At 34.4% G+C, this 13,660-nt stretch overlaps 1 protein-coding gene across 1 annotated transcript in view; it reads left to right on the plus strand.

Annotated features, from left to right (window-relative positions):
- Positions 1-13,660, plus strand: part of LOC106457507 (exocyst complex component 1-like) — a gene marked incomplete at its 3' end in the record, with an annotated part of 193,715 nt that overhangs the window by 178,789 nt on the left and 1,266 nt on the right. The window contains exon 14 of the mRNA XM_022383480.1: positions 12,299-12,415. Coding sequence (XP_022239188.1) covers positions 12,299-12,415 — 117 coding nt within the window. The remainder of the gene's footprint in view (positions 1-12,298; positions 12,416-13,660) is intronic.

Below are 13,660 nucleotides of genomic sequence, written 5' to 3' on the forward strand. Positions count from 1 at the left end.
GTATTTAAATAATAGTGTAACAAGTGAAAAATATTCAAACATTTGATTTTACCACTTTTTATACTGTAATTCCATTCAAAGATTTATTTTTTGTTTTGAATTCATTAATAGAACAGTATTTTCATCCTTTCATAGCACTGGAAGAAAGAAAATTTACCTTCAAAACTATAAAAAAAATGTTAACTTTTTATATTTATAATACTAACGTTTTTTCAATTACCAGGTATTTTTAACAAGTACTAGTTCCAGTGGGGAACTCTTCTACTTCTTTAGCAAATTTATATCTTTATTTTTATAAGAATAGGTTTATTGAAAAGTGCATAAATCTGGAATGTTTACTTTAACTTTAGATGTATAGATGATTTGATTAGCATAAATAATCTTGAGATAACAATTTTATTAACACTTTTTATCCAGTAGAATTAAAAAATGAAAATACTCAGTTGTAAACTGTCAAGGCCTTTGACCACCTGTCTTCTTGTTCTTGAGAATGGTGCTTTAGGATTCTTATCTGTTGAAATGTAAGGTACTATTCAATCTCTGAGTTGTTGTGGTAGTTCCCATATTTCCAGTGACTGAGTTTAAATACAAAACTGATTAGTTGGAGGTGAGCAGTAGCAGTCAATATATACATCTCATATTGACATTGATGGTCACCAACACTTTCCTATCAAAAGACAGGTGAATATTACTTAAAACCCTGGTTCCTTCAATACAAGTTGACCTTCCTGACACTTGAAAGGTTTACTCAAAGATTTTAGCTCCAGGAAAGTTTCCTTTGGCTGAGGAATATGATGGATCCATCAAAGGTGCAAACATATGGGGTGTTGGTGGTGTTTTTTGAAACCACACACTTTCCTCAAGGTCTTGCATGGCTACATATCTGCTGTGGCAGTATCTTTGGTTGGCCAGCAGGCAAGCTTGGTTCTACTAGAGTATTGATGTGGACATCTAAGTTTCCACAGAATCCTTTCTTGGTGTTTGGAAGGTCACCATTTGGAGACTCGAGTCTTAGGGACTGCAGAGTAGTCTTTGAGGTTGGAGAGGTTGCCAGCCAGGTATCTCTCACTGAACTTTCCTTCTATTATGCGATATAGAAATAGCTTGATAAAGCAAAATGATTGGATGAATGCAAGTGCAATGCAAATGGCTTTTTAAGTGAAGAAGATAACCAAGGAGGTTAAAAATTTAATCATAAAAAAGAAAAAGTCAGGATTGAAATGTAAAGTCTGTCAAATTCTCTTTGGTAGAAATTTGCTTAGAAGTATAGGATTAAGTTGTAATAGTTTGGTTATGATAGTTCTATGACTCAAAGATGCTTTTAGACACAGGTATGATTCATGTTGTCAGGTCAAGTGAATATTACAGGATTTATATGTGCTCACATGTATATCACCTGTAGACATTGTATCCCTTGCACTTGTGGATGGGCCAGTCACCCAGGCTTCAGTTAGTCACTTACTCAGATGTGTCGACCATTGTGATCATTGCCATGATAACAAGTAACACAGCTACCTTGACACCCATCAACATTCCGTGCAAGTATGTGTTTCTACACATATAGCTGAAACAAACTAACTACTGTACAAGTGCCACTCCCTAATGGCAATCCATTAACACTAACATTTTGCTTCCATTAGACTCCTTTCAGATAAGAGTTTAGTACAGGTCAAAAGTGACATTTTGCCTTTGGCTCTACACTAAAATTCTAAATTTTCATGCATTTCAACTGTTCCTTGTACTAAAACAATATGAAGAAAGTGTACAGTGAAATTGTGTGCTTATAAAATATTTAAGTCAGCACTCTTTAAAATATTTGATCAACTCCAAAGAGAACACTTAGTACAATAGATTTACATTTAGTATAATATTTAAATTAATTTTGTGGATTTCACTTTCTAAAGATAATTTCACCTGCTTGTGAATATTTTGATTTAATCCAATCAAAAACTTTTCATTACCTTTACTGAAAACACCAGGTCAAACTGAGATTTCCCTCAAATACAGTGTGAGCTTACCTGTTACTCATCTTTTTTTAACCCTTTCGCTATGAGTCTTTTTACGGTCAGGGGCCAAAGGGCATCTCATCATGTTTGTAGGCTTGCATTCAAAATTTTATTAATCTACTATTTTATAGATATATGCCAATAAGTTTGGTATCACACTGTAGATTATAATTAAATTTCAGTATTATACATTAATTAATTCAAAATTAATATTAAAACAAAATTTCTAAATATCAATTTTTATGTGTCATGTGGTGTGTTGAATACAGCTTTGGTTCCAAATAGATGTTTGTGATGTCCAAATACAAAGTTTATAGTTTCTGATGAATTATAAACTCAAATTACTGATATAGACAAGCTAGAATGTAAAATAAGAACTTCCTATCATTTCTATTTGCTGAGATATCACTACATTTAGTGAATCAAACACAATGGCCCGTCCACCACTTTCCAATTTTGGAAATGCTTGCGTACACATACATCTGTCTTTGACATGTGAATAACCAATCAAAAGCTCAGAATGTCCCCCTGGTGGTTTTTTCAGTCTTTAGAAGGTGGGAAATTCCCAAGATTAGTTCTTTGTCTTGAATCGCTGAAGGAAGTGGTAAGTGAAAATGTTGTCAAAAAAACTATTTTTTTTACTCAAATACAGTTTATATAGTATGTGTGATAAATTACGATGGAATTTTGCAATACTGATCCCGTGATTTATATTTGCTTATTTTAAAATGCGTATGTAAAACCTTAAAAAAATTATTTTGTTTTACATCCTCCACATGTGAAATTTGACAAGGCTTAACAAATTACGGCAAGCAAGGAAACGAGTGCAAAATTTGTAAGTGGAAAAATTATTTTTTCTTTATTTCTTATTTACTGTTCTATGTTTTAAGAAAAATAACTGAGATGTAATAACTGAATTGTAAATATTGATAATATGCATATGTAATTTATTATAACCAAAATGTGACTATTTTACAAAATACTGGTCACCGAAGTCAGGTCACTTTGTAAGGGCCAGTTTTATTTGCTGTTGGATATGGTAACACATGCCAAGTTGTTGCAACTTCTGTAATGTTAGTTAGACACAGCTTACCAATGAAATAAAATATATATATATATATATATATAGATGTATAATGTTATGAGATTTAAGCTATTTAGACAAAACATTTGTGGTTCCTTGTTATGATTTGTAATCATTCTAGAATGAAAAAAGCACAATTTTTATCTATTTCCTAAATTTTTGTGTTGGTTACGAGATGGGTCAAATTGACCAAACCCATACAGAGATACAATAGTGAAAATAACAGATAAAATTTAGAATTTTATCTAAAAAGCATTTGATAATTAACTGGAAGTTATTAGAAGATTATTAAGATTTCGCATGTGAAATTTGACAATTTTTTGATGCATAAAGTATTTTTAATCTTAAAATGAAAATTATTATGCATGTTGGATATTCAACATTTGTAGAGAAAAAATGCACAAGCAAATCATTACTTAAAAAATCATAAAACGTAATAAAAAATCTGATATTTTGTGTACTAAAGCCTTGTAATGTTTACTGATAATCTGCAAAATTTCATGAAGATATGCTTCCTGTATTAATAGTCATAGTTTGAAAACTATAACAAACACAAAATGGTTATGAGGTCAGTCCCTGGGACTGAGCTCGTAGTGAGAAAGTTAAGGAAAATCCAATACATGACCAAAATTTTAGTGTGAAAACTGAAAATATTCTCTTATAAATATTAATGAACATATCAAGTGCACTGTAGTTTCAAATGATGCTTCACAATTCGTTATTCACAGCTTACCTCATATCTCAAAACCATTAATATTCAGGTCAAATCCTTTATTTTCATTCATGTGTTGCTTTACAGTTCTGTTCTCTGTATGATTGATTTATTCATGCTATACATCACTCATTAATGATTTTGTTGAACTCAAATTTCCTCTTGCAAGACTGTAAATATGTATATTCATAAGTTTATATTGTATTATGCATATATTTTAATGTTATGTATTGTCACCTATACTAATAGTTTTAGACAGATTGCCTCTGGGTCATATGCTGTTACCATTGTGATCAACACAGGCAACCCCAGCCAATCATGTCTTAAAAAGCTGCCATCTTTGGGCCATTAAATTCAAAATGCTCTTTTGGCTTCATGATATAAATAACCGTTGTAACTAATACTTGTTGGCCAAAATTCGTTTAGCCAGGATTAATATTTGTGTTGTTGCTTCAGTATAACTAATACATATTCAGCCCAACTAATAGGCCAAATGAAACATTCTACAATAAAGTCCACTTATTATTCTGAATGGTTGTTTCATCAGTTGCATGTCGATCCACTTGCTATACAGAAAAATAAATGCAAGCAAAACCCCATAAGATAAGAACTCTTTCACTTGGATTTATTGAAACCTGATTCATATTCTGTGTTTGTGAAGAACACTACTCCTCTACTGCATATAAAGAAGTTTTGTATGTCCACACTTAAATGTATTTGAGGTGTATTTTGAGTATTGTGTAATCTGCTCTGTAGAAATTCCACTAATGCTTGTATGTGATTATTGCAAATCTTGTACAAACACTTTGTTTTAGAAAATTGTTCAATAACTCGGAAATAAGGGTCACAACACATTTTCAGTTGAGTTTTTGAACTCCTGTTGATCATTCTCAGTCTTACAATTTGTTGGTGTTCTAAGCACTACATCTACTAACACCAGCCATCCTAACTATAATTAATATTAACTTCTGATCAAAGCAAACTTCCTATATAGATCATTATTAGAAATATATACATAGTAATGAGCAAAGCTAATTAAATATAATGTTCACACTGTGTTACTTATAATGATTAGAATGCTTTGTTTTCTCAGTTTGGTATCCTTAAATAATCAAGTGGAGATTACACAATATAATGCATGTATTTCACCTTTAACACCACTTAATAGTTGGGAAAATAAGAAGTGCCACTTCCTTTTAGTCACTGGTCTTACAATTAGTGTCTTTCCTAACTGCTGGTCTGGCTATATGAGTCACATGAGGAAGTAGATGAAGAGCAGCCACAAGAAAGATCTGCTGGCATGAAACAGTTTTATCAATAAAGATAGGATTATATGAAATAGCATTCTCATCATCTTCTGAATCACTTAATATTTGATTTCTGGTCTAGCCAGAGCATGAGATGCTCATCAGCGATATATGTGTTGTTGGTGCAAAAACTTGTGTGCATCAACCAGTACAAATCTCAACCACTCTTATCTATTCTTGCAGACAATGAAAAACATTGCTCTATTGGGCAGACATTACACAACATCACAGGGAGCTGAATATCATGTCCAAGCATGAGCATGTTCAGTGATCTACTAGTCAATAATAACTACTATCTGGCGAAACCACAGCCAAAGGAAACGGGCTTGAAAAAATTAACCGTAGGATTAACGAAATTCCCACTGTCTCTATCTACTATCTAGCGAAACCACAGCCAAGGGAACTGGTTTGGAAAAATCACCCGATTTCTAGTCGATAGAACAAGGTAGGTAAGGGAAGTCTGCAAAATGGATTTAAACCATTAAATGCAACACACTTTGAGAACATCATCTTCTTAGTTGATAATGACAGTACAGGGTGTTTTCCTGCAATTATAACTACCCGTACAAGTACCAAGGGAAAAGTGAGTTTGTGCTACATTCCATTGGCTGTGGTTTTGCTAGATAGTACATAGGAACAGTGGGAATCTCGTTAATCCATTCATGCGCGTCACTAATTAGATGACGAGGCATTTGGCTAACTTAAGAGAGTCATAGTTACTGACATCATGACATACAGTGTTTGTCTTATTTGCTTGAAAGCTGTATTACAGTCTAATATGATGAAGTGCACTCCAGCACACTCAATACTTCACACAACTCAGAAAGTAGCTAGCCATTGAAACAAGATCTTTGATTGATGTGAAGATTTTCAGATGTGAAAAATCCATTGTTCCCCCAGTGCATCAGCTACAGATTGTGCTGATATATCAGCCAGTGGATAAGTCTTCCTAGTGAAGTAATCAGTAACAATAAGCATGTACCGATTACCTCATTCAGTTTTTGGGAGAGGACCATCAGTATTCAGAACCATTTTCTTTAAAGAAAAACCAACTATTTATTGCTGGATTTTATTATATTAGGCAGGCTTTTCCTCTGGACAGTACACACTGTAAAATGTTTACATGACTGCTTAACATGTTGACTTGAATGCAGCCAGTGAAACTGCCAGTGTGCATAAGGATATGTATTTCTAACATCTTAGTGGTCTCCAGTTTGCATTATTTAAAGTCTGAAGTATCTCCTACCTAAGAGCTCTTTAGACCATTAAATGCAACACACTTTGAGAACATCATCTTCTTAGTTGATAATGACAGTACAGGGTGTTTTCCTGCAATTATAACTACCCGTACAAGTACCAAGGGAAAAGTGAGTTTGTGCTACATTCCTGCTGGTTGTTTTTCATTTTTCTTACACAACAAGGAGTATCCAGGCTAAATCTGGGTCCTTCATTTTCTGCTCCCAGAGCTGCTGCTGCATTTTTCGTGGTATTTAACCACTAGTAAAATGTTCTACTACATGGCTTGAAACTGCTACCACATTAATGACTTTAACTCCTACACAGTGTACAGGGTCAGGACATTCAATCAATAGAAACAATTTTACTGTGAGGGAGAAAGTCTATTGGAGTTTCCATGTTGTGGGCCTTAAAGATGCAGTACATCAGGTTCATATTATTGGAACATTGTTACGGAATGTGCAAACAACTGGATTTTTAAAGTTTCTGTGCCACTATGGCAGAGCCTGTTCCACATAAATGGTGAACATTCTAACATGCAGATAGTGTCAGTAGTGTTTGACAAAGATTACAGCTGGAATCAGTTCTTTATTCATCATGCAGTATCTGTTTTCAAGAGCTGTTAGCATATAAACTAGCCTATGTGATTACATGTTCCACTCCATCCTGTAAATGCAATAATACTACCCCATTTACACTATTGCATACATCAGTATCCATCACAAATTCACAGTATGTATACATACCATAAAGCATGCTTTAGTAACTGAAATGCTTGGTACCATTCCTCAGTGGGAAATACAGCCTAAAAGCATTGGGAATATGATGAAAAACAAGGATCTTCAGCTTGCTTTGTTGTATGTTGAGACCAGTCTCACACAACTGTGATCTTCACAGGATCAGTAAAACATCCATCTCTATCTGTATTGTGACCAAGAAATACAATTATATGTGTATGAATTCACATTTCCCTGAATTATCCTCAAGCCTGAATTTCTGAGCATCTGAAATACCATACCTAGGTTTTTAACAGCAGAAGCAAAGGTGGTCAAACACCTAGATATTTGTCTACATAGACCAAACGTCTCTTTTATTGTAATCCCTTCAGTTTTAGCTCGTATATCCTCTCAAAAGTGGTAGGGGTGTTACACAGGCCGAATAGCATTATGTGAAATTTATACAAACTGCATTGAGTGTTGAAACAGTCTTAACTCTTATATCATTATCCAGCTTGACTTGTCACTATACAGATGCCAGATATAAAGTGTCAAATCACTTGGCATCTTCCAGTGCATCCAGACATTCGTCTGTTTGCATAAATGGAAAAGCATCAGTGTGGATTGGGTTACCTCCTTCACTTATCTGAAATCAACACAGAACCTTGTGTACCTTATTTCTTTCTCACACTCACTTCTGACAGTGTACACACACTGTGTAGGCTATGTGATTCTTTCGTTCAACATCTACTGTACCTTGGTACTAGCTACATCCCTAGTGTTTCAGGGAAGCCAGCATAGAAGTTGTTTAATCTGATGTATGTTTCTTGCATTTATGTGATGTTGAGTTACATTTGTTTAACCCAGTTGGCCATCTGGACCTGCAAATACATTGGCATATTCAAACAAATTATTGAACTTTTGCCACTGTGATGAATTCAGATTGTTTGCACAGTCAGAAACTAAACAGCCAACTGCCCGTAATTGTAGAATAACACTGATACTTCATCATCTCTCAAACTAATGCTACCTGCTTTCATGACAAGAAACATGCATTTAATGTGTTGGTTTCATCACGGAAGCACATCATGACTATCCACTATACTAGACCTCATCTAGGCTAGGGAACACCAATTTTGTACATGAAGGTACTCTGACTTCCTCCACAACAAGCACTTGTATGGTCCACTGTTCTTGGTCCTGATCTAATTGGCATTTCAAGACTTTTCCACTGAAAAAAATTTCCACTTGAATGCTTATCTCTGTGATTTCAATACTAGAACCAAGGTCAGAGAATACTATCTTCATTCTGTGGTTGACTTTAGATGAAGCTGGAGACATGCTTCTCCAGTTACATACAGCTTATTGCTGTTTACCAGAATGAAATCAACAATGGCTTCAGTTGGAGTGCCTGATGCATAACAAGGTTAATCAGTGTCCTGGCAGTTTCTGTACCAACCAATAACTATCTCTTGCCCTTGTACCTTTATAGGAACATACCAAGTGCCATTAAGCCCTGAGAGAGTTGGGATGACTTCCATCTTCTTTGTGCAAGCTGTATACTGCACTCCCCAAGTTTATGGTTATATCTAATGTGGGTTCCATTAGTTACCTGGAGCCAAAGCAGCAGCTGCAGTTCTTTAATGAACCTCCTGCACCTCACTGTGGAATGCGGTATGACTATGCCTTTAACTCTCACAGCATGGGCTCAGTCCCACAGACCAATTTCATAACCATTTTATACTTGCTATAGTTTTCATGCCATAACTTTTAAATTATGTAGTGTATCTTCACGAAATTTTGCATATTATCGGTAAACATTACAAGGCTTTTGTATGAAAGATGTCAGATTTTTTTATTAAGTTTTAAGATTTCTTAAAATAATGTTTTTCTCTTGCCTATTTTCTTTTTGAATGTTGACTATCCAACATGCAAAGTGATTTTAAGATTAAAAATACTTTTACGCATCAGAAAAATTTCAGATTTTGCATGCAGAATCTTTATAACCTCCAGATAATTATCAGATTTTTTTTAGAAGAAAACTGTATTTTATCTATTATTCCTACTATTATATCTCTGTACTTGTTGGGTTGATTTGACCAACCTTGTAACCACCATAAAAAATTTGGAAATAAATATAGATTATGTTTTTTCATTCTAGAATGACTACAAATTATAACATGAAAATAAAACTGTTTAGTCTAAATAGCTTAAATCTCATAAGATTATACATCTATATATGTTTATTATTTTTATTATATTGACCTTTCAGCCATGTCTAGCTAACATTACACAAGTTACAATGACTCAGTGCATTTGTATTCATGTTACCGTATCTAAGAATATAAAACTGACCTTTACAAAGTGACCTGTCTTGGCTATGTTTAGTGGACTAGTATTTTGTAAAATACAGTCACATTTCAGTTATAATACATTATATACGTATATACATTATTACTATTTACAAATACATTCTTATATTTATTTTTCTTAAAACATAGAACAGTAAATAAAAAAGTATAGCAAACAATTATCTCTTCTAGTTATGAACTTTGTACTTGTTTGCTGCTTGCTATAGGTTGCTTAGCCTTTATCAAATTTTGCATGTGGAGGATGTGAAAAGAAATAATTTTTTTAGGTTTTGTATATACATTTTGAAATACCATAGAATTACACTATAATAATGATACACAAAAATTGATATTTACAATTTCGTTTTCAATATTTACTTTTTAATTAAGAAATTAAATACTGCATAATATTAAAATTTGAATTATAATCTACAGTTTGATACTAAACATATTGACATACATTCATAAAATAGTAGTTCAATAAAATTTTGAATGTGACCTGTGTTGATAGGGTTAAAGTGAACCAGTTGCCCAGGTCCATAGGGGATGCTTTGGTGTTCCCTTGGCTGAGGTAAAAACATCATGGGTAGGCTGGGAAAATCCTGCTCACTCACTGGTAACCAGTGAAACTGTATTGCAGCACTAGAATGTGTTGGCTACTGCTTTGCCTTAGGTGAAAATCAAGCCTGTTGTGGTGTATGCATTTTGGGAGAGTTTTTCTGTCAGAGAAATATCCACTGCTGTTATTTCTGCAGGCTTTTTTTCTCTTGTGATTTATTCATAGTTACAACTTCAAATATTGTAGCAACAGAAACTGCCTCTGCAAGGGCGAATAGGTCTTTCACACATAAGTAATGTCTCCTTGCCTCAGTAGGTAACCTCTCGATAAAGTTGTGTAATGACAATTTGCAAAACTCTTTGCAGGAAATGCCTTCACATGCCAATTACATAAATTATCTACATGAATGGTCAAGCTCTTGGTAATACCACTCTCTCAAGTCTTAATCTTGGTCTAATGGATAGCTTGGTTCTACAAAGGGTTTAGATGTCACTGCGACTCAGCTACAACTGTTCTCTATCCCAGAGTTCTTCCTTGCTTAAGTAAGTGTTGATAGAATCAAGAGTTGAACCATCCAAACTCTTTGCTTGTTCCTGAGTCCAGCCATTCTAAACAGTGATTGAAGCTCTTTAGGAAATGGTCCAAATTATCTTTAGCTGCCCCTTAAATGTTGGGAAAGAGATTTGTTTATCCTCACTCAAAGGCACCTGTGGTCCTAGCATAAACCTTTCTTCTGTGGTCTCTCATCAAATACAGGCTGATACATTCTGCATGCCAAAGTTACAGTTTGGTGTGCCTTCTTAGGTGCCCCTAAACTTGAAAACACCCCATACCTTGAGCTGCAGAACAATGAATTAATGATGGCAACTTTTCCATCATCTTTTCACAGTCCAAGGTCTCTCCATGACCCATGGTTGCCCAATTTGTATATCTCCCATCCCATAGAGGTTTACAACTGCCAAGTAGATCACCTTCACTAGTCATGCTTGCTGTTTTGTGTGCTGGCAAAACAGTTCAAGCTGGAGGAAGTTATCCACCAGTGATACCTTCAGTCACTCTCTGCTGGTCTGGGGTGTAAATGCTAAAGAGTTCTGTAAAGACTGCTCCATCCAATCTTGGATTCTTTAGATTGCACATTGTAAGAAAAAAGTTTGATGTTCGGGAGAGGACTTCTCCAAGATCTGACAACTCTCTCAAACAGCCATCTCTCCTCATTAACCAACTGTTACTCCTGGTTATAAATCTTTTGAATCAAGTACAAAGTATTGAAGTTAATAATGCAAGATTACAAAATAGCATGGAGAAGTATACTCTCCAAGAGAGAAAACAGAAATTCCCACAATAACAAATTGGTATTTTTGAGTGCATTGATTTCTCTTTGTGTAACTTGGTAGGATCCACAGAATAACTGGAGATTAAATAGAAAATGTTGTGTAAAAGTAAAGCTGAATTCTCTGACTTTTGACTGACTGTAGCAAAGAAAGACACTGGACGTAGTGTACAACACTGTGAGACAATGTTTATTAAGCACAAATGATAAAAATGAATGAATATGTGGTGCCTTTACTGGAGGTTTGAAAGCTCTCAATGTAGAAAAAATTTCTACAAAAACTGATCCAGACAGAGAAAACGGGTCATTATATACATGAAAACATAATGATATTCTTTCCCAGCATGCATACATTACCCACATTGCTATTGGTTGTTCCCATCAAAAATAAGAGATGTTGTATCCTCAAAGTATTTCCTGACCTAGCAGTTAAAATGGTTGCTGTCTGTTTTTATGTAATATGGCTTACTTTACAGTGATCTTTCACACAAAAAGACACACACAATACCATAGGTAAATGACCCGGAACAGTAGGTTACTAAAGAGCATTGAACTTAGCCACTTTCATGACCAATGTTTAATAGTTAAAACTACATATGCTTAGGAGTACAAAAATTTTGAAAAATTTATATTAGTTAGAGTTAAGTAAAGAGGGCATAGAAAACACCTAGTATGCTTACATGCAGCAACCACAGTTAAAGTTTTAAAAACTACATAACAATTTTTGTTTTCTTGTAGATAGAGTTTTTCAAATTATACTTAGCAAGTTGAAATGGCAGAAAGTAACTGTGGTAGTTTGATGTAGATTTTGTTTATGAGCAAACTTTCATATATAGTAAATTAACTAATTTGTTTAAGTGACACCTTAAGAAAAAGAATATTAGTAAGTTATAGCACTCTAATATAGAACAATATAAATTTAAATTAAAGTTTTATGATATTTCATTTATGTATTTTTACAGCTCTGTCATTAATAATTTCATACTTATTGCATTAGCTTACAGATCGAATGTTGAGCGTTTTAGAGCCAGTGTGTTTGGCAGAGCAAGAATTTTGTGTTCAATTTTTTGGTCTGGCCAGTGACATTCACCCATCATCCACCTGTAATAGTCATGTAAGGTTTTTGACGTTAATATTTCTAAAAATTTGTGGGAATTTATTGTTATTGTATCATGTCAAACAAATTGGGCACTCTTCTTGAATGGTAACTTTGATTTGAGAAATCTTGTATTCTAAGTATCCTGTATAGTATTAAGTATCTGAAACCAAAGTTGTACCTGTAAATGATATTGCCATCCAGAATTTTATGTATATAAACAGGGCACATGCGTAGTATATATTTTTGAAAATTATAAGTGAGAAGTCTTTATCACAGTTTTAATTTTCTTCACAGCTTAGAATTATAGGAAATACTCAAAATTAGACATCTAAATATGACTGATTGTTACATAATAACTTTACCTTGTAACATTTAGCTAATTAAAAGTTAAATTATCATAAGTATTTTATGGTCCAATACCGTTCTTTGTTGTTTTGCTAAATTTGTTGCTTTGTGATTCAAAAGTTCTGGCTGAACACTGCAAAAGAATTTGTGGTGCTAAGAAGCCATTGTTTTGCATTACACACACACACACACACGTATATATATACACAGTGTGGTCACAAGTAAATAGACACCACCTTTTCAGAAAAAATGGAATTTTTTAGTCATATTCACATGAATTGATATATTTATAATTTAATCAATATCTAGTAGATCTTCCTTTTGTCTTGCGGAGTTCGTTGATCCTTTGGGGCATCGTGAGAATCATCTCGTCAGTTTTAGATTGTGGGATTTTTGCCCACTCATGCTTCAAATCTTGGAGTAGATCGCTCTTCGAAGTTGGTTTTTTCTTGACTTGCCGATCGAGTATGGCCCAGAGGTTTTTGAAGGGGTTCATGTCAGGAGATTGGCTCTTCCAGGGCAACTTCTGGATACCATTTTCTTCCTGCCACTATTGGGTGTTTCTAGCAATGTGACACGGTGCTCCATCTTCCTGGAACAACGTTGGGTTCTTGTCCACGAAACCCGAGGAATAAAGTGACAAGAGTCCTTCCTCCAATATTTCGACGTATTTCGCAAAATTTATGTTGCCAACGCACTCCACTAACTTGATCTCCCACCAACCCAAACAGCTCCCCAAACCATCACGCTGAAACCACCATGCTTCACAGTTGGCTGCAATCTGTTGAGCCAAAACTCTTGGTGAGGCATTCTCCAGACCCATATCCTTCCACTATCCAAAAATTGAGCGAACCTTGATTCGTCTGAGACAATACAGTCTTCCAAAAGTCCAGAGGTTTAGTCATCATATCACTT

Source organism: Limulus polyphemus, unplaced genomic scaffold (genome assembly GCF_000517525.1).
Source record: "Limulus polyphemus unplaced genomic scaffold, Limulus_polyphemus-2.1.2 Scaffold340, whole genome shotgun sequence".
NCBI lineage: Eukaryota > Metazoa > Arthropoda > Merostomata > Xiphosura > Limulidae > Limulus > Limulus polyphemus.